Source organism: Oncorhynchus clarkii, chromosome 8, assembly GCF_045791955.1.
Source record: "Oncorhynchus clarkii lewisi isolate Uvic-CL-2024 chromosome 8, UVic_Ocla_1.0, whole genome shotgun sequence".
Classification (NCBI taxonomy): Eukaryota; Metazoa; Chordata; class Actinopteri; order Salmoniformes; family Salmonidae; genus Oncorhynchus; species Oncorhynchus clarkii.
In genome coordinates this window covers 34,669,691-34,691,867 of record NC_092154.1, presented here as the reverse complement: position 1 = coordinate 34,691,867, position 22,177 = coordinate 34,669,691, and the positions used below count along the sequence as shown (strand labels likewise).

The 22,177-nt window shown below is 44.2% G+C and overlaps 1 protein-coding gene across 8 annotated transcripts in view; it reads left to right on the top strand.

Annotated features, from left to right (window-relative positions):
* Positions 1–22,177, top strand: part of LOC139415318 (CDC42 binding protein kinase alpha (DMPK-like) b) — a 103,814-nt gene that overhangs the window by 44,537 nt on the left and 37,100 nt on the right. For 6 of the 8 annotated variants that reach the window (XM_071163369.1, XM_071163372.1, XM_071163373.1 and 3 more), the window contains exons 3-8: positions 989–1,072; positions 3,934–4,029; positions 4,510–4,658; positions 19,294–19,387; positions 21,340–21,540; positions 21,807–21,824. In XM_071163369.1, coding sequence (XP_071019470.1) covers positions 989–1,072; positions 3,934–4,029; positions 4,510–4,658; positions 19,294–19,387; positions 21,340–21,540; positions 21,807–21,824 — 642 coding nt within the window. The remainder of the gene's footprint in view (positions 1–988; positions 1,073–3,933; positions 4,030–4,509; positions 4,659–19,293; positions 19,388–21,339; positions 21,541–21,806; positions 21,825–22,177) is intronic. The other 2 variants (XM_071163375.1, XM_071163368.1) reach the window with 1 other exon arrangement.

Genomic DNA, 22,177 nt, shown 5'->3' with positions numbered 1-22,177 from the left:
AACCATCTTTGTGCTACCATTTGAAAGTTGACATATTTTTATTTTTTTTTCCATTTTAGAAGTATGACATCCACCCTGTGGACAATGCTGTTCCCCAACCAATGGCTGGCACAACACAAACACCTCAGATTATGTAAAATAGAGTCTAAGCTAAACATATTCGAAAAATGAACACAATTATTGTTAAAGGGGGATTTTTTTTATTTTTTATTTAAAAACATGTTTTTCAAAGAATTCTAAAATAATTTGACAGCCCTGTTTTTAAGCTTTTAAGTGATATCAAACTCAACCCTTTATCTTTTCCAGTGATGAAGACATGGATGTCTTATGGAATGGTGTGATATGCAAAATGGGTCAACTTTGATCACCTTTTATCATCTAAATGTTTTGGCATTCAGGTCCAAAAAGTTACTTTCCAACCACTTCTACCTTGGGTAATAGGTATAAAATGTTGCGTTTAAATCAAAAGGTACGAGGTCAAAGTTATTGAAATCAAATGGAACTACCCTGCTGCAAACCAGTTTGAAATCAGTGTATTTGTGCTGCCGTGCGACTGTAAGTGGCACGTCAAGGCCCTTGAGCGAAAAGGATCCCAGCTGTGTGTGTGTGTGTGTGTGTGTAAAAGAGGATCCAGGTGGTGTGTCTCAGGGGTCACTGCCTCTGTGTCCGAGGTCACTTCCTGTCCCTCTTCCTTTCTCTTCCCCTACTCCTCTCGTCCTCTGACTGTAGGGACGCATTTCATTCCACAAAGATGTTCCCTTCTGACCTCGTTCACTCCCCTTCCCGGTTCTAATAGGAGTGGGTCATGTTCAGTAGGGAGAAAGTTCTGAAACTAAGGGAAACAGAGATTCTACCTGAACTTCGTCCTACGGCTTTGCCCTATTGAACATGACAGGGTAGATGTAATGAATATGGTGGATGGAAACTTTTCTCTCATATCCTCTCTCTCCCTCATCCTCTAACTCCCTCTCTCCTCTGTTTCCTGTAGGTTGCTGTGGTCAAAGTGAAGAATGCAGACAAGGTGTTTGCCATGAAGATCCTCAACAAGTGGGAGATGCTGAAGAGAGCAGAGGTGAGCACTGGCTATATGCTAACAGCCACAACATTACAGCATTATTCAGGGATAAATGCTAACAGAAATAGCTCATTCCATGGAAGGCCTAGTGTCTGCTGGTCTTTGTTTTTTTACTGTCAATTAAGACAACCAGGAAAGGGGAGTTCCTAATTAATTAGGGCGGCAGGGTAGCCTAATGGTTAGAGCGTTGGACTAGTAACCGAAAGGTTGCAAGTTCAAATCTGTCGTTCTGCCCCTGAACAGGCAGTTAACCCAGGCAGTCATTGAAAATAAGAATTTGTTCTAAACTGTCTTGCCTAGTAAAGGTAAAAAAAAAAAGTGACCTTCATCAATCAAGTACAAGGGTAGGAGCGAAAATCCGCAGACACTCGGGCCTCTGTGGAATGAGTTTGATAGATGTGCTTTACAGCATTCCTCAGGGCTACATACTAACAGCCATTGCATTTAGGTTTGGGTGTTATCCAGATTTTCATACCGTCTCTGTACCATACCGGGTTATACGGTACTACCGAATGTGCCCACAAGGAATACCAAATGCACAGCTGGAGCCTTGAGCTGGATAAATTTTACTTGACACATCTTTGGATTTCTTATAGTTGTACTTAACTTAGAAGCAGTGGCGTAGCACGCAGCCCCCGCGAGGTGTGGGTGCCCTGCAACCGCCCAAATATTATTGTTATTATTATTGTTGTTTAACGTTATTGAAAATAATACAGTTAGTATTTTGAAATACCCCGGGATACAGTATAAACGCTATATTGCCTAATTGCATTACAACACGACTCCGGGCTAAATGCTAACTGGAGATAGCATTATGTAACTCTGGCTTTTGCATGAAACATGCATTACATAGAACATGCGACGCAAGATTTTCATTCCATTTTTTCATTAAAAAGTTTCAAATAATAAATGTAAATTTGATTACCACAAAGTTTTTTTTGTTTTTACCATGTGAGGTGTGTACAGTATATCTGTTAATGCGCTGTGCTTTTCTCATTGGCCTCCCCTGACGGTCATGCAGACGTTCATAGGGGTCCCTGTGTGTGTGTGTGCTTGCACGTGCACGTGTTTGTGTGTAGCAGTTCCCAGAACTACCCACAGTGTGTCTTGACATGGGAAACTGTCTGCAATAACAAACTCTGTCTCAAACCCATCTACTACAACAAATGTTGACACCTGCTCATCGAACATCTCATTCCAAACTCATAGACATTAATATGGAGTTGGTCCCCCCTTTGCTGTTATAACAGCCTCAACTTTTCTGGAAAGGCTTTCCACTAGATGTTGGAACATTGCTGCGGGGACTTCCATTCAGCCACGAGCATTAGTGAGGTCGGGCAGGGATGTTGGACGATTAGGCCTGGCTCGCAGTCAGCGTTCCAATTCATCCGAAAGGTGTTCGATGGGGTTGAGGTCAGGGCTCCATTTCTGTATGGACCTCGCTTTGTGCATGGGGGCATTGTCATGCTGAAACAGGAAAGGGCCTTCCCCAAACTGTTGCCACAAAGTTGGAAGCACAGTATCGTCTAGATTAGATGTCATTGTATGCTCTAGCGTTAAGATTTCCCTTTACTGGATCTAAGGGGCCTAGCTCGAACCATGGAAAAACAGCCCTAGACCATTATTTCTCCTCCACCAAACTTTACAGTTAGCACTATGCATTGGGGCACGTAGTGTTCTCCTGGCATCCGCCAAACCCAGATTTGTCTGTCCGACTGCCAGAAGGTGAAGCGTGATTTATCACTCCAGCGAACGCGTTTCAACTGCTCTAGAGTCCAATGGCGGCGAGCTTTACACCACTCCAGCCGACACTAGGCATTGCGCATGGTGATCTTAGGCTTGTTTGCGGGTGAACAGCCATGGAAAACCATTCCATGAAGTTCCCGACGAACACTTCTTGTGCTGACTTTGCTTCCAGAGGCATTTTGGAACTTGGTAGTGAGTGTTGCAACCGAGGACAGACAATATTTACGCGCTACATGCTTCAGCACTCTGCAGTCCTGTTCTGTGAGCTTGTGTGGCCTACCACTTCACGGCTGAGCCGTTGTTGCTCCTAGACGTTTCCACTTCACAATAACAGCACATATAGTTGACTTGGGCAGCTCGAACAGTGCAGAAATTTGATTAATTGACTTGTTGGAAAGGTGGTATCCTATGACTGTGCCCTGCTGAAAGTCACTGAGCTCTTCAGTAAGGCCGTTCTACTACCAATGTTTGTCTATGGAGGTTGCATGGCTATGTGCTCGATTTGATATAACCGTCAGTAACGGGTGTTGCTGAAATAGCCAAATCCACCAATTTGAAGGGGTGTCCACATACTTTTGTATATATAGTGTAGTCTAGCTACAGGCAGAGGACAGAGGCTGGCTTGCTCATAGAGTTAGAATGAGCTTTGTCCACACGGATGGAAAATATACATTTGACTGTGTTATAAGATTGTTAGAAAGTGTAATTGAATTGATATACTTAATTGAGCCCCAAAGGGGCTGAAAGGGGGTTTCCCACATAGAGGTAGACTCAATAGATTATATTTCTGTTTCCCACCACTAGCAGACACAGGAATTCAATAAACACAGGTTGGAACAGTGCTTAACTTTGATTTGAAATCGGTGCCGGTACTCATTTCCTTTATTTAGGTGAAGGAACTCTGCAATACTTTTTAGCTGGTATTCTATAAGAGGCGCAGGAAGTCAAGCAGAAGCAAATTTGAGGTGCTGGTCCACAGTTCCAGTGAGCTCCTGCCCAAAAGAAGCACTGGGTTGGACCAAATAGTGATGGCGCACCGTGAGTTCCAATGAGAGTAGCTACATTCTATTCATTTTCTTTGTATGACGGTTGTCCTCTGTCCTCTCCCTCAGACGGCGTGTTTCCGGGAGGAGCGGGACGTGCTGGTGAACGGGGACAGCCAGTGGATCACCACCCTGCACTACGCCTTCCAGGATGACAACAACCTGGTAAGATCTTCACTAACTTCAAACGTTTCAAAGACTTTCAATATACTGTATGTCAATCAGTTTCATATGGTGACCACTCAAGCATTAGTTGGGTAAAGAATAGTGACGGGTCTGTTGATTAACTAAGCAGCGCTCTAATGGACTCTCATTGGCTCACACTGTTGAGCTGAGTGCCCTTCCCCCTTTCACATTTCAAGGCTTGCGTCGCAAATGGCACCCTTTACCCTTCTGCCCCTACTTTTTACTGGGGCAAAAGGCTCTGGTCATAAGCAGTGCAATATATAGAGAATGTGATGCTGTTTGGGATGAAAGAATGGCAGGATGAGAAAGGAGAAGGGGGGGTAGAACCTGAAGGAAGTAAGTTCGGAAGATGGAGGGAACAAGTTGAGGAATACAGATAATGTTACTTGTACACTATCATACAGCAATATTATTATCACTACATGGTCAGTGATGTTAACATATATACTTTCCCCTCAGTATCTGGTGATGGATTATTATGTGGGTGGGGACCTGCTCACCCTGCTTAGTAAGTTTGAAGACCGGTTGCCGGAGGACATGGCTAGATTCTACCTAGCTGAGATGGTGCTGGCTATTGACTCAGTGCACCAACTGCACTATGTCCACAGGTGAGTCACACACACACACACACACGTGAGCGTTTGTTAATGTGTGTTGTATTAATGACTCATGAAGACTCATTTTTCCAAGCCACCTGTATGAACTCTGAAATATTTGGCTCCATTGTGGCTCTAAAGCTAAGTATTCAAAATATGATGCTCCTTAGAAAAGAGAGAGTGCGATCACATACAGTACCAGTCAAACGTTTGGACATGCCTACTCATTTAAAAAAAAACTATTTTCTACATTGTGGAATAATAGTGAAGATATCAACGTTATGAAATAACACATATGGAATCATGTAGTAACCAAAAGTGTTAAACAAATCGAAATATATTTTAGATTCTTCAAAGTAGCCACCCCTTTGCCTTGATGACAGCTTTGCACACTTTCGGCATTCTTTCAACCGGCTTCAGGAGGTAGTCACCTGGAATGATGTTCCAACAGTCTTGAAGGAGTTCCCACATCTGCTGAGCACTTCTTGGCTGCTTTTCCTTCGCTCTACGGTCCCTCATCTCAATTGGGTTGAGGTCGGTTGATTGTGGAGGCCAGGTCATCTGATGCAGCACTCCATCACTCTCCTTCTTGGTCAAATAGCCCTTACACAGCCTGGAGGTGTGTTGGGTCATTGTCCTGTTGAAAAACGAATGATAGTCCCACAAAGCGCAAACCAAATGGGATGGTATATCGCTGCAGAATGCTGTGGTAGCCATGCTGGTTAAGTGTGCCTTGAATTCTAAATAAATCACTGACAGTGTCACCAGCAAAGCACCATCACACCTCCTCCTCCATGCCTCATGGTGGGAACCACACATGCGGAGATTCTCCGTTCACCTACTGTGTGTCTCACAAAGACACGGCTGTTGGAACCAGAAATCTCAAATTTGGACTCATCAGACCAAAGGAGAGATTTCCACCGGGCTAATGTCCATTGCTCGTGGTTCTTGGCCCAAGCAAGTCTCTTTTTCATATTGGTGTCCTTTAGTAGTGGTTTCTTTGTAGTAATTCGACCATGAAGGCCTGATTCACGCAGTCTCCGCTGAACAGTTGATGTTGAGATGTGTCTGTTACTTGAACTCTGTGAAGCATTTATTCGGTCTTCAATCTGAGGTGCAGTTAATTGCCGATTTCTGAGGCTGGTAACTCTAATATCCTCTGCAGCAGAGGTAACTCTCGGTCTTCCTTTGCTGTGGCTGTCCTCATGAGAGACAGTTTCATCATAGCGCTTGATGGTTTTTTGTGACTGCACTTGAAGAAACTTTCAAAGTTCTTGACATTGTCCGGATTTCCTGACTTAAAGTAATGATTGACTGTCGTTTCTCTGCTTATTTGAGATTTTCTTGGCACATGTGACTCACCACCTGGATTTGGTTTTATGTAGCACAATTTTATATATTTTTTTAATTTTTTACATTTGACATAAAAGTAGACTCAGAGCTACAAAATGGAATATCATATACAGCATGTTTGAGGAACAATGGGAAAGTATTTCTACTTTGAAAGTTGATACACTTGAAAACTCACTTTTTAGAAAAGGGCCTTTGAATGTTTTGGTACCTACTGGAGAGCACTCCTTTGTCGACACCCATTCAGCGTTGCGCAGCAGCTGAAACCTGGTCCCAACAGGCCGAACACTCCTTGGAGACAACACCAGGCTCCAGAGCATCGAAGCTGTAAAACAGGGAATGACAACACAAAATCAGAAGACATTACAACCCTGCACAACATCAATTCACCTCCCAAGTTAAGATAAGAATAACCTCATACAATGAAAATATTTTTTTACCTGAAGTGCTGGTACTGCTTGATCTGTGGTAGCAGCCTGAAGTACTGAGTCAGGTGTTGTTGCCAGCCATAGCTTTCCACCAACACCGTACCATTCTCCAGTCCAACAAGCTGTGGGATGTTAACCCCTGTCACAGTGCTGTCCAACACCAACAATCTCAGACAAGGTGTTCACTCTGGTCTTTCTGAAGCGCTGCTTGATGAGGCCGAAGAACCAGTCAGGTTCAAACTTGGTGTGGCCTGTGATCAGGAAGTGAAGGTCCAGATTGCGGTGGAGCTTGTGCCTGGTCCAGCAGGCACAATACCAGAGCACAGACTTGTTCTTGTTTTGGACACTGCAGTTATCATAATTCAAGTCCACACGTGTTTTCCCAACTCTGTAGTTTGTGAAAAAATAGTGCATGGATTAAGAGTCAGGCGTGTAATACTGATTGATGCTGAAAGACAAATTCCAGATACATAGATTTTAGCATTATTATACAATGGATGTGAAATGGAATTCTGTGAACATCACTACACACAGTTCATACAGGTAATGTTAGCTACTGTTGCCAGCCAGCCATCTAATGTCAGCTGGCTAGCTAACAGCAAGCTTTAACTAGCAATACAAACCCATTGTCATAGCCAGCTAAAGTTAGCCTATAGGTTCAATGTTAGCTAGTTAGCTAGCTAACATTAGGCAATGACCAGCAATGCGAAATGGCATTCTGAGGACACATTACACATTACACACACCTCATACACATACAGTGGGGCAAAAAAGTATTTAGTCAGCCACCAATTGTGCAAGTTCTCCCACTTAAAAAGATGAGGCCTATAATTTTCATCATAGGTACACTTCAACTATGACAGACAAAATGAGAAAAAGAAATCCAGAAAATCACATTATGATTTTTTATGAATTTATTTGCAAATTATGGTGGAAAATAAGTATTTGGTCAATAACAAAAGTTTATCTCAATACTTTGTTAATTACCCTTTGTTGGCAATGATAGAGGTCAAACGTTTTCTGTAAGTCTTCACAAGGTTTTCACACACTTGCTGTTATTTTGGCCCATTCCTCCATGCAGATGTCCTCTAAAGCAGTGATGTTTTGGAGCTGTTGCTGGGCAACACAGACTTTCAACTCCCTTTCAACTCACTCCTTTTCTATGGGGTTGAGATCTGGAGACTGGCTAGGCCACTCCAGGACCTTGAAATGCTTCTTACGAAGCCACTCCTTCGTTGCCCGGGCGGTGTGTTTGGGATCATGCTGAAAGACCCAGCCACGTTTCATCTTCAATGCCCTTGCTGATGGAAGGAGGTTTTCACTCAAAATCTCACGATACATGGCCCCATTCATTCTTTCATTTACACGGATCAGTCGTCCTAGTCCCTTTGCAGAAAAACAGCCCCAAAGCATGATGTTTCCACCCCCATGCTTCACAGTAGGTATGGTGTTATTTGGATGCAACTCAGCATTCTTTGTCCTCCAAACACGACGAGTTGAGTTTTTACCAAAAAGTTATATTTTGGTTTCATCTGGCCATATGACATTCTCCCAATCTTCTTCTGGATCATCCAAATGCTCTATAGCAAACTTCAGACGGGCCTGGACATGTACTGGCTTAAGCAGGGGGTGTCCCCCTGGCACTGCAGGATTTGAGTCCCTGGTGGCGTAGTGTGTTACTGATGGTAGGCTTTGTTACTTTGGTCCCAGCTCTCTGCAGGTATTCACTAGGTCCCCCCGTGTGGTTCTGGGATTTTTGCTCACCATATTTGTGATCATTTTGACCCCACGGGGTGAGATCTTGCGTGGAGCCCCAGATCGAGGGAGATTATCAGTGGTCTTGTATGTCTTCCATTTCCTAATAATTGCTCCCACAGTTGATTTCTTCAAACCAAGCTGCTTACCTATTGCAGATTCAGTCTTCCCAGCCTGGTGCAGGTCTACAATTTTGTTTCTGGTGTATTTTGACAGCTCTTTGGTCTTGGCCATAGTGGAGTTTGGCGTGTGACTGTTTGAGGTTGTGGACAGGTGTCTTTTATACTGATAACAAGTTCAAACAGGTGCCATTAATACAGGTAACGAGTGGAGGACAGAGGAGCCTCTTAAAGAAGAAGTTACAGGTCTGTGAGAGCCAGAAATCTTGCTTGTTTGTAGGTGACCAAATACTTATTTTCCACCATAATTTGCAAATAAATTAATTAAAAATCCTACAATATGATTTTCTGGATTTCTTTTTCTCATTTTGTCTGTCATAGTTGAAGTGTACCTATGATGAAAATTACAGGCCTCATCTTTTTAAGTGGGAGAACTTGCACAATTGGTGGCTGATTAAATACTTTTTTGCCCCACTGTAAGTTAATGTTAGCTAGCAAGCAAGCCAGCCACCTAACCTCACCTAACGTTAGCTAGCTAACAGCAAGCTGTAACTTGATCTTTTGTTTAGACATGTCACGTTAACATTAGCTAGCTAATAACTATAATCCCAATCCATAGAGTAACGTTACTAGCAATACAAACAGATTGTCATAGTAAGCTAAATTTAACCAAATCACGTTAGGTTTAATGTTAGTTAGCAAGCCAGCCATTGAATTCCAGCTGGCTAGCTAACAGCAAGCTCTAGCTTGCAATAACAACTTTGACAAAATTAGAAACGTATCATATCTGAATCTGTAGCTAGATTCTTACCTGTATACATGTATGGAAGCTTCACGTTAGGTTCATTGTTAGTTAGCAAGCCAGCAACATATTTGCAGTTCTCCATGGATAACTTTAACTTAAAAAAAAATGCAGTAGAAACGATTATCAAGGCATTATGAGCAGCTCATTTTATAGACACGATGCAACACCGCAGACCAATCCAAACTCATCTCTCGGCATGACCAGCCCACTCATTATCTCTGCCAATCATGGCTAGCAGGAAGGTTGCTGACTTTCTCTGTGGCTAAACCAACTAGGCTCGCAATTTAACAATTTTATTTGTATTTACAGATGACATTCAAGTTTGATATTAAGGCGTTTGAGAACGTATTTTGATAAAATAAAATGTTTTACGTTCAAAAGGCTCTCCTGTGAAGTCGTGACTTGCGACATACGCCTAGTTTCCTGAACCGGGTCACATATGGACTTGGTCTTACACCAAATAAGGCTATCTTCTGTATACAACCCCTACCTTAACACAACTGATTGGCTCAAACGCATTAAGAAGGAAAGAAATTCCACAAATGTACTTTTAAGAAAACGCATTCCAGGTGACTACCTCATGAAGCTGGTTGAGAGAATGCCAAGAGTGTGCAAAGCTGTCATCAAGGCAAAGGGTAGTTACTTTGAAGAATATAAATACATTTTTGATTTGTTTAACACTTTTTTTTTTTATTCTACAAAGTAGAAAATGGTACAAATAAAGATAAACCCTGCCATGAGTTGGTGTGTCCAAACCTTTGACTGGTACTCTGTCAAGTCTCATTCACATATAAATAATATATACCATTTAGCAGATGCTTATATCCAAAGCGACTGTCATGTTTGCACACATTTTTTTGAACATACTGGTGGTCCCGGGAATCAAACCCACTATCCTGTCGTTGCAAGCGCAATGCTCTACCAACTGAGCCAAACTCTCAATCTAAATAGATGTTGCAGTGGTCCCCTGACTAACAACCTGGCAATGAGGGAGTTTTGTGATCAGGGATGTGACAGCCAATAGGAAAAGTCCTCAGCCTCAAGGGCTCGTGGGATGTCTGGTGCCTGTGTGGTGGAAACCACTCTCCCTCTCACACACAGGAAGTGGTCACCAGGCTTAATCTGCATAATGACTGTCTTGATTCTGAAGAGGCCCCGGAGCAACGATTTGATTGTGTCCTCAAAAGGGAGGGAGGGAGGAATGGAAGTGGAGGAGAGGAGGGGGGGGGGACAAAGGGAGAGAGGAAGGGAAGAGGCACACAGGAGTTAGGGTGTGCCTGGCTGGCCAGTATAGTAGCATTGATCTCCCATAGTGGAGCAGTAGTATAGACTCAGTGTAGCATTGGGGACCCACTAATTGTATGGTGTTTTAAGGGGAGTTGGGGGAGGGGCAGTGGCGGTTGACGTGTCATTCCCCTTTGAGGCCCTCTGAGACGTTTTGGGACGGTAATGACGGGGTGCTCGGTTGTGTGGTGTGTGTGCAGGGGAGGGGGTGGGGGGTGATTGGCACGCTTGGTTTATGGAGGGTGGATACAGCAAGGGAAGGTCCCTTGAGGAGGGTGCATTCTATCTCTCTCTCTCTCTCTGTGCGTGCGTGTGGATGTGACTTATGCTTACTGAAAGGACAGTGCATTAGGCTAACCCTGTAGTTGATCTAATATAAGGCCCATTAAAATAGCTCGAATCAGTGCATATAGGCCACATTTCTGAAATGAGGATGGCCTAGTTATAGAAATGGTCTATGTAAATTAAGTAGTTCAGGCCTGTATATAAGTACCACTGTAAGCATAATGCCTTGTCAGTGCCACTGAAACACAGCTCAGCTGTTATATCTCAATCACAATAACCTACCTAGGAGAAGAAGGCCTAATGGTTAAATGAAATATATGTATACTTTTAAACTTTCTTTAAATATATATATATTTTTTTAAAGAATAATAATTTAACAGTTTAGTGCCCATCCCCCTCCTCATTAGTGTGTGTGTGTGTGTGTGAGGCTGTTCAGTGATCGGCATGGCCTCCCACAGGGACAAATAAACACTTCAATGGACCAACTCAGCATGGCCCAGCGCACTGTTAGCAGGGCCAGCATCTGGCCTGTGTGTTAGTGTTTGTGTCAGTGTCTTTGTGTTTGTGCACACTCGTCGTGTGTGATGCGCATGCCTGTGTGTGTGTGTGTGTCTCTTTCTCTCTATTGATCAGGGCCGTGTGTGTTATATTATTGATCAGGGCCATGTGTGCTCCATAGCCCTGTTTCCACCCAATGATCTAAGGGACCAACCCCTTTCATCAGAAGGACCACTGCACTGACCACGGCCACAGACATCTCCATTACTGGTTAATATTATAAAGCCACCATGGTAACAGTGACAGGAACAATGCCCTGTTTGTTGTTGTAGAAATTTGAATAAATGTTACCTATATCAGTAACGGCCAAAGGTATGTATGTACAGTATGTTTGCGCGTGCGTCCAAACAGTGGCGATGAGGTCCCATAGAGCATTTTCTGTGTGTTTGCCTGTGTCCCTTCCCTATCTCTGTCCCTGTCTCTGTAAGGAGACGTGGTGTGTGTTTGTGTGAGTGTCTGCTTGTTTGTTTGCAGGGGTGGATTGACCATCTGGCAATTCTGGCAAATGCCAGAGGGGCTGGACAATTATTTTGTTGTTGGGTGAGCTGGTCAAAATTGACACACACACACCCTAAAAAATTGGTATAAAAATAAAACAATCTCAAAGGTGGCCCATGGGCCTGCTAAGATGTTTTTTTTATTTGTATTTTTAAAAATCTGTAATGAGCCTTTTGCCCTATCAAGATAGGCCGGCCTGGTTTTCTGATAAGCTGAGCTCCGGTCACGCAAACTCACGTTCAAAGTCAAACTCGGCATCAGAAAAGAGCCCAGCGCCGACTATGTCATCAGTTAGACAGCCATATGGATCATTAAAAAAACTCAACTAAAGTGCACCGATAAGTGTAGAAAGAGCACATTCCACATTGTCACCTCACTGAATTTTTGGGGCGGCTAAAACTATGATTTGGTCAAACAGTAAAGTGCAATATCCTCATGTACTGAAAGTATCTGGCCTGTGCCCTCAGTGGGGCCTGCTGCTGTAATGAACGAGCCACTCTCCTCTCCCCTCATGTGGTCGAGATAAAAATGCATTCTGATCATTTCAAAATGCAATTGTGGGAAAAACACAGCTTTGGATTCTTCTTGTCCCTGTCAAAGAGAGGAGGGTCTCAGCTTTCTGTAGGGGTAATTTATTTTTTTAACTCAATAGCAACTATTTTACAACCAATATATTTTATATGGCTTTGAGATATGGAGTGGCGTGCCTGCGCAAAATGTTCACCTGCCGTTGCGAGGGCATAGGCCTTGGGTAGTAGCTTACAACTGCAACGTATTTTTAGGACATAACATTTACTGTTGGATGAATACATAGCTACTAGTAGTGGGTATTATATTTAGTTAGCGATCTCTAGTTAATGTGCTTTGAGTTTATACTTCCTAAGGTGTTTAAACCCAAATGAATTAGTGTAAGATATTAGTTAGTACACATAAAGATCTATGCAATTTCATTAAAAAAAATTATATATATATACATATATATAAAAATGGAAATTCTGTAATTCTATTTTGAAAGAAAAATATAGCTACTCGTTTTGTCAACCAAAAATATCTCTCATTTGCAATATAGTCTGTCATTAGCTTGGCTTTTATAATGTGTAAGGTATGCTTGGGTGGTATCCAAATTGTCATACCTTCATACCGACCTTGTAAACATCCTGTGAAATTCGGTAATACCGGCACTGAACACAGGGGGCACTATTTTCAAACCCCACTGAGCCTCTGAGATCCATAGGTTAGCAGTGCTAACAAGCGCATGTAAAATCTCATAACGAATGCTAACTAAATGCTAACAATTGCACATTTTATACAGTCGCTGATCTAAACTTTACTGAACAAAAATATAAACGCAACATGTAAAGTGTTTCATGAGCTGAAATAAAAGAACACAAATGTTCCATATGCACTCAAAGCTTATTTCTTTCAAATTTTGTACACAAATTTGTTTACATCCCTGGTAGTGAGCCTTTCTCCTTTGCCAAGATAATCCATCCACCTTACAGGTGTGGCATATCAAGAAGCTGGTTAAACGGCATGATCATTACACAGGTAATGTTTGGGGAGAATAAAAGGCCACTCTGAAATGTGCAGTTTTGCCTCCCGAGTGGCACAGCAGTCTAAGGCACTACATCTCAGTACTTGAGGCGTCACTACAGCCCCGGGTTCGATCCCAGGCTGTGTCACAGCTGGCCGTGACCGGGAGACCCATGAGGCGGCACATAATTGTCCCAGCGTCGTCCGGGTTAGTGGAAGGTTTGGCCGGCTGGGATGTCCTTGTCCCATTGCGCTCTAGCAACTCCTTGTGCGGGTGGACTTTGGTCGCCAGTTGTACGGTGTTTCCTCCTATACATTGGTGCGGCTGGCTTCCGGGTTAAGCGAGCAGTGTGTCAAGAAGCAGTCTTGGCAGGGTCGTGTTTCGTAGGATGCATGGCTCTTGACCTTCGCCTCTCCCTTGTCCGTATTGGAGTTGCAGCAACTGTAACTACCAATTTGGATATCATGAAAAAGGTGTAAAAGTGTTTTTTTTTAAGGGGGTAAAAAGTACAACAAATAAAAAAAATGTTTTGTCACAACACAATGACAAATGTCAAGTTTTGAAGGAGCGTGCAATTGGAATACGGGCTGCAAGAATGTCCACCAGAGCTGTTGCCAGATAAATGAATATTAATTTATCTGCAATAAGCTGCCTCCATCATTGTTTTGGAGAATTTGGCAGTATGTCCAACCGGCCTCTCAACCACAGACCACGTGTAAACACACCAGCCGCAGATCGCCACATCCGGCTTCTTCACCTGCGGGATCGTCCGAGACCTGCCACCCGGACAGCTGATGAAACTGAGGAGTATTTCCGTCTGTAATAAAGCCCTTTTTGTAGGGAAAAACTCATTCTGATTGGCTGGGCCTGGCTCCCCAGTGGGTGGGTCTATGCCCTCCCAGACCCACCCATGGCTGCGGCCCTGCCCATTAATGTGAAATCCATAGATTAGGGCCTAATGAATTCATTTCAATTGACTGATTTCCTTATATAACTGTAACTCAGTGAAGTCGTTGAAAGTGTAACATGTTACGTTTTATATTTTTGTTTAGTATATTTGCAAGACAGTCATCCCAGCTCATACAGTTATACAAGTAACTCAAAAAACGACTCAGTTTGCTGTGCGCGCAAAACAAATATTGGACAGTAAGGCTCTTGATCCAGGAGGAGATTCTCTGCTGTTACCAATCAAAGCTTGATTTTGCAAGATTCCTTGTTTAGCAAGATGGCTAACTAGCTACTAAATTAGCAAATCAAATGCACAACTGCAGAGCATTTAGAACATTTGAGACAGTTAACTTAATAGTTATTAGATATCTAGCTGGCAAACATTTTAGTTGTGCATTCCATACTGTAACTAGATCACCTGGAGCCTACTGCACCACAGGGACTCACAAGGCTCCAGTCACTATTCGTTGTGTGCTTGTAGACAAACACTATGTGACTGGGGACTACGGGCAAGCTTCATAATGAAAAGTTATGTGATGAGTGAAATGAAGAACAAAATATTTTTTTAGCTCCTAATGTATTGCACAAGTTGACTACAAAAAAAGTAGCTCCAAATATTCCAATTTATAAAAATAAAAAAAAAACTTGAAATAGTTTTGGCGGTATTGAAAAACCATCCTGTGGCTATTTCAAAATACTCCGGTATACGACATACTGCCCAAGCCTAATATAAGGCTTAAGCAGACAGGCATTCAGACAATGAGAGAACAAGAAGAAGCACAGAGTGACAGCAGAGAAGATGCTGAGACAGATAGCACAACAGGGAGGCAAACAGTGTGGATAAAATGCCAGGGCTGAATTCTTGTCCCAGTCCAGCCGTGTGTGTGTGTGTGTGTGTGTGTCCAGATGGCCCTCACAGATGGATGCCAATGAGGTCTTAAAGGAGATTACCTCCCTCTATTCTCAGCCCCACTGCTCCTTCCTTAAGACCGCAGGAGCCCTGCCCAGGCTGAGGCAGAGCAGCCTAATTAGCAACGCGCTAAGCTAACTAGCTTAGCATCCCCTGTGGTATGTCCAGGGGAGAAACCGCTAATGTTGTTAGCCATGTTAACCTGCCTTGGAGGCATTAACCTGCCCACGCCGCCCACTGTCGAGTCACCGTGTCCCTACAGGGAGGAATGAGAGGTTGGACGGGAGAAAAGGAGAGGAGGTAATGTCAGATAGCGACATAGAGGGGAGGTGGAGATGAGGCAAGCGACCGGGAGGGAAAGAGGGGTGGTAGCCATGTTCTGTTTGATCTCTGCTTGTTAGCAGCTCAGGTTTTCACTGTGTTCTAATTGGTTTATCAGGAGGAGGAACACACATATACATACACAGAGAGAGGCAGGCTAGGGCCAGGTTTGCGCCTATAACTGAGAGGTTGGAGACACCCACAGAGGTGTTAAGTAGAGGGAGCAGAGGTGGGGGTGAGAGGTGCACACTGGGAAACTGAGTTTGTCCTGAAGAGAAGGCATGTCAGTGGTTTACATTTTTTTCTTTATTTAACCTGGCAAGTCGGTTAAGAACACATTCTTATTTACAATGACGTCCTACCCCGACGACACTGGCCCAATTGTGCACCGCCCTATGGGACTCCTAATCGTGGCCAGATGTGATACAGCCTGGATTCGAACCAGGGACTGTTGTGATGCCTAATGCAACTGCGATGCAGTGTCTGCATCGCCACTCGGGAGCCCAAAGACACAGTTAAAGACATGGTTGGACAGAATAAACAACACAGATTACTTAATTGTATCATTATAACTAAACTTGAGGCGAAAGTAAGTAGGCCTACTTTGTAGGAGGGTGTTCTGTTGGTGCACCTTTTAGCCCATTGACTTGATTCAACATGAAAATAAAGGCTCCTTCTCTCTGTCTCTGGTCTGAATCCCAAATGGCATCGAGCTATTCCCTATTAAGGGCCACCAGGGCTCTGGTCAAAGTAGTGCACTTTGTAGGGAATAGGGTGCCATTTTGGGCTGCAGCCTCAGTATCCTGCTGTCCAGTGAGAAGCCTTTGTTCTTTTGTATCCTGCTGCCCCCCCCACCCCCCCCTCCTCCCGAATCCTCTCAGCAAGCCAGGGCTTCTGTTTACCTCTTTGTGCCTGCTTATGAGTAGGGGGTATCCTCCCTTACACCCCTCCCTCCCCAGAGCAGGGTGTACTGTACCCCCATACTGCCCACCTACACCCTTCCCTCCAACTAGAACCCTCCCAACTTGTGTTGTATGGGTGTGTACCTTGGATTTGCTTCAGCTACACTGGTATGTTTTGTGCATTAATAGTATATTAATAAGGGGAACAGTGGAGACACGGGCTTGACATTGTTTGCATTAAGTGGGGTGTAAAGCCTTCCTGGAATTGTGGTCGGGACAGGGTCTCCTGGTCAGGGAGCGTGTGTGTAACCCTGTGAGGGGCCTCCCCTATTGGCAATAGAGGCAGCAAGGGTGAGGCGCGAACCGAATAAACACAAGACTTCAAATCAAATTTTGTCACATGCGCCGAATACAACAGGTGTAGGTAGACCTTACCGTGAAATGCTTACTTACAAGCCCTTAACCAACAATGCAGCTCAATAAATAGTTAAGGAAATAATTATCAAATGAACTAAAGTTTTAAAAAATTGAAAAAATAAAAAAAGTAACACAAGAAAATGACTTAAAAATAACGAGGCTATAAACAGGGGCTACCGGTACAGAGTTAATGTACAGGGGTAAAGGTTAGTCGAGGTCACTTGTAAAGTGACTATGCATAGATAATAAGCAGCGCGAAGCAGCAGTGTAAAAACAAAGGGAGGGGGGTCAATGTAAATACTCCGGATGGCCATTTGATTATTTCTTCAGCAGTCTTATGGGTTGGGGGTAGAAGCTGTTAAGGAGCCATTTGGTCCTAGACTTGGCGCTCCGGTACCGCTTGCCGTGCGGTAGCAGACAAAACAGTCTATGGGGAACTGGAGTCTTTGACAATTTTTTGGGGCCTCCTAGTACACTACTCAAAAAAATTAAGGGAACACTAAAATAACACATCCTAGATCTGAATGAATTAAATATTCTTATTAAATACTTTTTTCTTTACATAGTTGAATGTGCTGACAACAAAATCACACAAAAATTATCAATGGATATCAAATTTATCAACCCATGGAGGTCTGGATTTGGAGTCACACTAAAAATTAAAGTGGAAAACCACACTACAGGCTGATCCAACTTTGATGTAATGTCCTTAAAACAAGTCAAAATGAGGCTCAGTAGTGTGTGTGGCCTCCACGTGCCTGTATGACCTCCCTACAATGCCTGGGCATGCTCCTGATGAGGTGGCGGATGGTCTCCTGAGGGATCTCCTCCCAGACCTGGACTAAAGCATCCGCCAACTCCTGGACAGTCTGTGGTGCAACGTGGTGTTGGTGGATGGAGCGAGACATGATGTCCCAGATGTGCTCAATTGGATTCAGGTCTGGGGAACGGGCGGGCCAGTCCATAGCATCAATGCCATCCTCTTGCAGGAACTGCTGACACACACCAGCCACATGAGGTCTTGCATTAGGAGGAACCCAGGGCCAACCACACCAGCATATGGTCTCACAAGGGGTCTGAGGATCTCATCTCGGTACCTAATGGCAGTCAGGCTACCTCTGGTGAGCACATGGAGGGCTGTGCGCCCCCCCCCCCCCCCCAAAGAAATGCCACCCCACACCATGACTGACCCACCGCCAAACCGGTCATGCTGGAGGATGTTGCAGGCAGCAGAACGTTCTCCACGGCATCTCCAGACTCTGTCACGTCTGACACGTGCTCAGTGTGAACCTGCTTTCATCTGTGAAGAGCACAGGGCGCCAGTGGCGAATTTGCCAATCTTGGTGTTCTCTGGCAAATGCCAAACGTCCTGCACGGTGTTGGGCTGTTAGCACAACCCCCACCTGTGGACGTCGGGCCCTCATACCACCCTCATGGAGTCTGTTTCTTTCCGTTTGAGCAGACACATGCACATTTGTGGCCTGCTGGAGGTCATTTTGCAGGGCTCTGACAGTGCTCCTCCTGCTCCTCCTTGCACAAAGGCGGAGGTAGCGGTCCTGCTGCTGGATTGTTGCCCTCCTACGGCCTCCTCCACGTCTCCTGATGTACTGGCCTGTCTCCTGGTAGCGCCTCCATGCTCTGGACACTACGCTGACAGACACAGCAAACCTTATTGCCACAGCTCGCATTGATGTGCCATCCTGGATGAGCTGCACTACCTGAGCCACTTGTGTGGGTTGTAGACTCCGTCTCATGCTACCACTAGAGTAAAAGCACCGCCAGCATTCAAAAGTGACCAAAACATCAGCCAGGAAGCATAGGAAAGTGGTCTGTGGTCACCACCTGCAGAACTACTCCTTTATTGGGGGTGTCTTGCTAATTGCCTATAATTTCCACCTGTTGTCTATTCCATTTGCACAACAGCATGTGAAATGTATTGTCAATCAGTGTTGCTTCCTATGTGGACAGTTTGATTTTACAGAAGTGTGATTGACTTGGAGTTACATTGTGTTGTTTAAGTGTTCCCTTTATTTTTTTGAGCAGTGTATATAGGTCATGGATGTCGGGAAGATTGGCCCTAGTGACGTACTGGGCCACCCGCACCACCCTCTGTAGCGCCTTCCGGTCAGGTGCCGAATAGTTTTCTATACCAGGTGGTGATGGAGCCGATCAGGATGCTCTCGATGGTGCAGCTGTAGAACTTTTTGAGGATCTGGGGACCCATGCCAAATCCTGAGGGGGGAAATGTGTTGTGCCCTCTTCACAACTTAATGATGGGAGACGTGAAGGCTTCCAGGAGAAAACACACTCTCTACAGAACCAAAATCTCTCTCTCCCTCACATAGTCTCTTTCTCTCACACCAAACAATCACTAGTGTGCGTTAAAGTTGTTTTCACTCTCTCATTCTCTTTCCCAGTCTCCCCCTCTGGGATATGTGTTTTTTGTTTTGTTCCACTCCTGCTTCCTCCATCTATCCTTCTTCTTCTTAGGTATCAGTACATTTAGTTTGGTGTCTCTGTGTGTGTCTCTCAGGGACATCAAGCCAGACAACATCCTGATGGACATGAATGGCCACATCCGCTTGGCGGACTTCGGCTCCTGCCTGAAACTCATGGAGGACGGCACGGTGAGCACATGCACACACACACACACACGGCTATGTTCCAAACCAAACACCTCCAAACCAGCAGCCAATCATCCCCCCTCTTGGCCTCCCCTCTGGTGGATTTCATGGCTCTGCCTGTGGTTAAGACACTTCCTCTAGTTGAGCTTCTCCAAAGGGGTTGGCAACTTGGCTTTGAATGAGTTGAGACCTTAGAGGACCCGTCTCTCTCAAGCTGCTGTGACTGATGCTCTTTTGGCCCAGTCTCAGTTAAGTAGTATTTATGTAGTATTAACCCTATGGCATTGGTCTCGTTCAGGTTTGGCGGATGTATTTGACTACAAACTCACTGTAGACACGCAATTAACATCTCCTGATTACATATTCATGCTCCAGATGATCCATTGCCTTCAGAAAGTATTCATACCCTTTATTTTTCCACGTTGTTGTTTAAAGCCTGAATTCAAAATGGATGAACAGTTTCTCACCCATCTACACGCAATAAATACCCTATAATGAGAAAGTGAAAACCATGCTTTTTAGAAATAGCACATTTATTGAAAATGAAATGCAGAAATATCTCCTTTATATAAGTATTCACACCCCTGAGTCAATACTTTGTAGAAGCACCTTTGGCGGCGATTACAGCTTTGAGTCTTGGGTATGTCTGTATCAGCTTTGCACATCTGGATTTGAGGATTTTCTCTCATTCTTCCTTGCAGATTTTCTCAAGCTCTGTTAAGTTAGATGGGGAGCGGCGGTGAACAACAATCTTCAAGTCTTTCCCCAGATTATCAATGGGATTCAAGTCTGGGCTTTGGCTGGGCCACTCAAGGACTTCCACATTCTTGTTTTGAAGCCATTCCACCGTTGTTTGGCTGTATGTTTGGGGTACTTGTCCTGTTGGAACGTAAATCTTTGCCCCAGTCTAAGGTCATTAGCACTCTGAAGCAGGTTCCCATCAAGGATTTGCCTGTATTTGGCTCCATTCATTGTTTCCTATATCCTTACCAGTCTCCCAGTCCCTGTTGCTGAAAAGCATCCCCATAACATGATGCTGCCACTACCATGCTTCATATAGTGCTTTGCATTCAGGCCATAAAGTTAACATTTTGTCTCATCAGACCATAGATTATTTTGCCTTATGCTCTGTCTTTCATGTGCCTTTTTGCAAACTCCAGTCGTGCTGTCATGTGCTTTTTTCTCAGGAGTCTGGCCACTCTCCCATAAACCCCAGATTTGTGAATTGCTGTATAGACTGTTGTTCTTCTGTCAAGTTCTCCCTAATCAGCCAAGGAACTCTGTAGTTCTGTCAGTGGTCATTGGGTTCTTGGTCACCTCCCTGACCAAGGTCCATCTTGCCCGGTTGCTCAGTTTGATCAAACGTCTTGCTCTAGGCAGGGTCTGGGTAGTTCCATATTTTTTTTCCATTACCCAATTATGGAGACCACTGTGGTCTTGGAACATTTGAAACGCTCAATAAATTGTTTTATATCCTTCCCCAGATATAATGTAAGTCTCATCATAATAATCTCGAAGATCTACAGACAGTTCCTTGGACTTCATGGTATAGTTCCTGCTCTGGCATGTGCTGTCAACTGTGAGACCTTATACAGACAGGTGTTTTTCTTTCTCAATCATCTCCAAACAATTGAATGAGCCACAGGTGGACTCCAATCAAGTTGTAGCGGCATCTGAAGGATGGTCAAAGGAAATTGGATGCGCCTGAGCTCAATTTGGAGTGTCATAGCGAAAGGGGTGTTAATATTTGTGTAAATTAGATATTTTATTTTCAATAAATTTGCAAAAACTTCTAAAAACATGTTTTCACTTTGTCATTATGTGGAATAAGTCGAGGGGTATGAATACTTTCTGACGGCACTGTAAATAAAGTATTATGTTATTTATATGGTTGATCCCTCATGTCATCTATCCACTTACTAATCGATTCATTTCCTGGGCCTGGTCTCCCTCAGGTCCAGTCGTCGGTTGCTGTGGGGACCCCGGACTACATCTCTCCGGAGATCCTGCAGGCGATGGAGGATGGGAAGGGGAAGTATGGTCCTGAGTGTGACTGGTGGTCCCTGGGCGTGTGCATGTACGAGATGCTGTATGGGGAGACCCCCTTCTACGCAGAGTCATTGGTGGAGACCTACGGCAAGATCATGAACCACAAGGTGAGGAGGACTGCTTATAGTGGTTGATGGTGACTGGTAGTGACATTGTACTTACTGTACTAAAACCCATCTTTAAATAAGACCTTTCTGTTTTTATTCAAACCTTTGTTCAAGACACATGTGATTGTTTAGGCTGAAGTCTGAGTTTGTACGTTCCAGGTACATTCTGTTTCATAGAGTTCGTTTTCTTCTTTCTGACGACAAAGCGTTCAACTCTTCCTCCTTCTCTACCCCTTTTTCTCCTGATCCTTTCCGTCCACCGACAGGAGGAGTTAGGTGCTGCTGTGAGTGTTTCTTTTTGGGGGTCTGATTGCCCAATCCCAAATGGACCCTTTCCCCCTACCCCCTATACACTTCTAGATTCCTCTCAGATCTCCACAAGTGCATAGGCGGTAGGTGGCTTGGGGTCGATTTGGGACTGGGTCTGAGTGAGTGCGAGTCTGTTCTGTTCAGGGGCTGTATGTATCAAGCAATTTAGAATAGGATTTCTGGTCTAAGATCAGTTTAGCCTTTTAGATCATAATGAAGAAGATTATATGGACAGAAGGGACCTGATCCTAGATCAGAACTCCTACTCTGAGACGAATGATACATACGACCCCAGGTCTGTTCATAGTTAGTTTCAGCCTATCCTGAC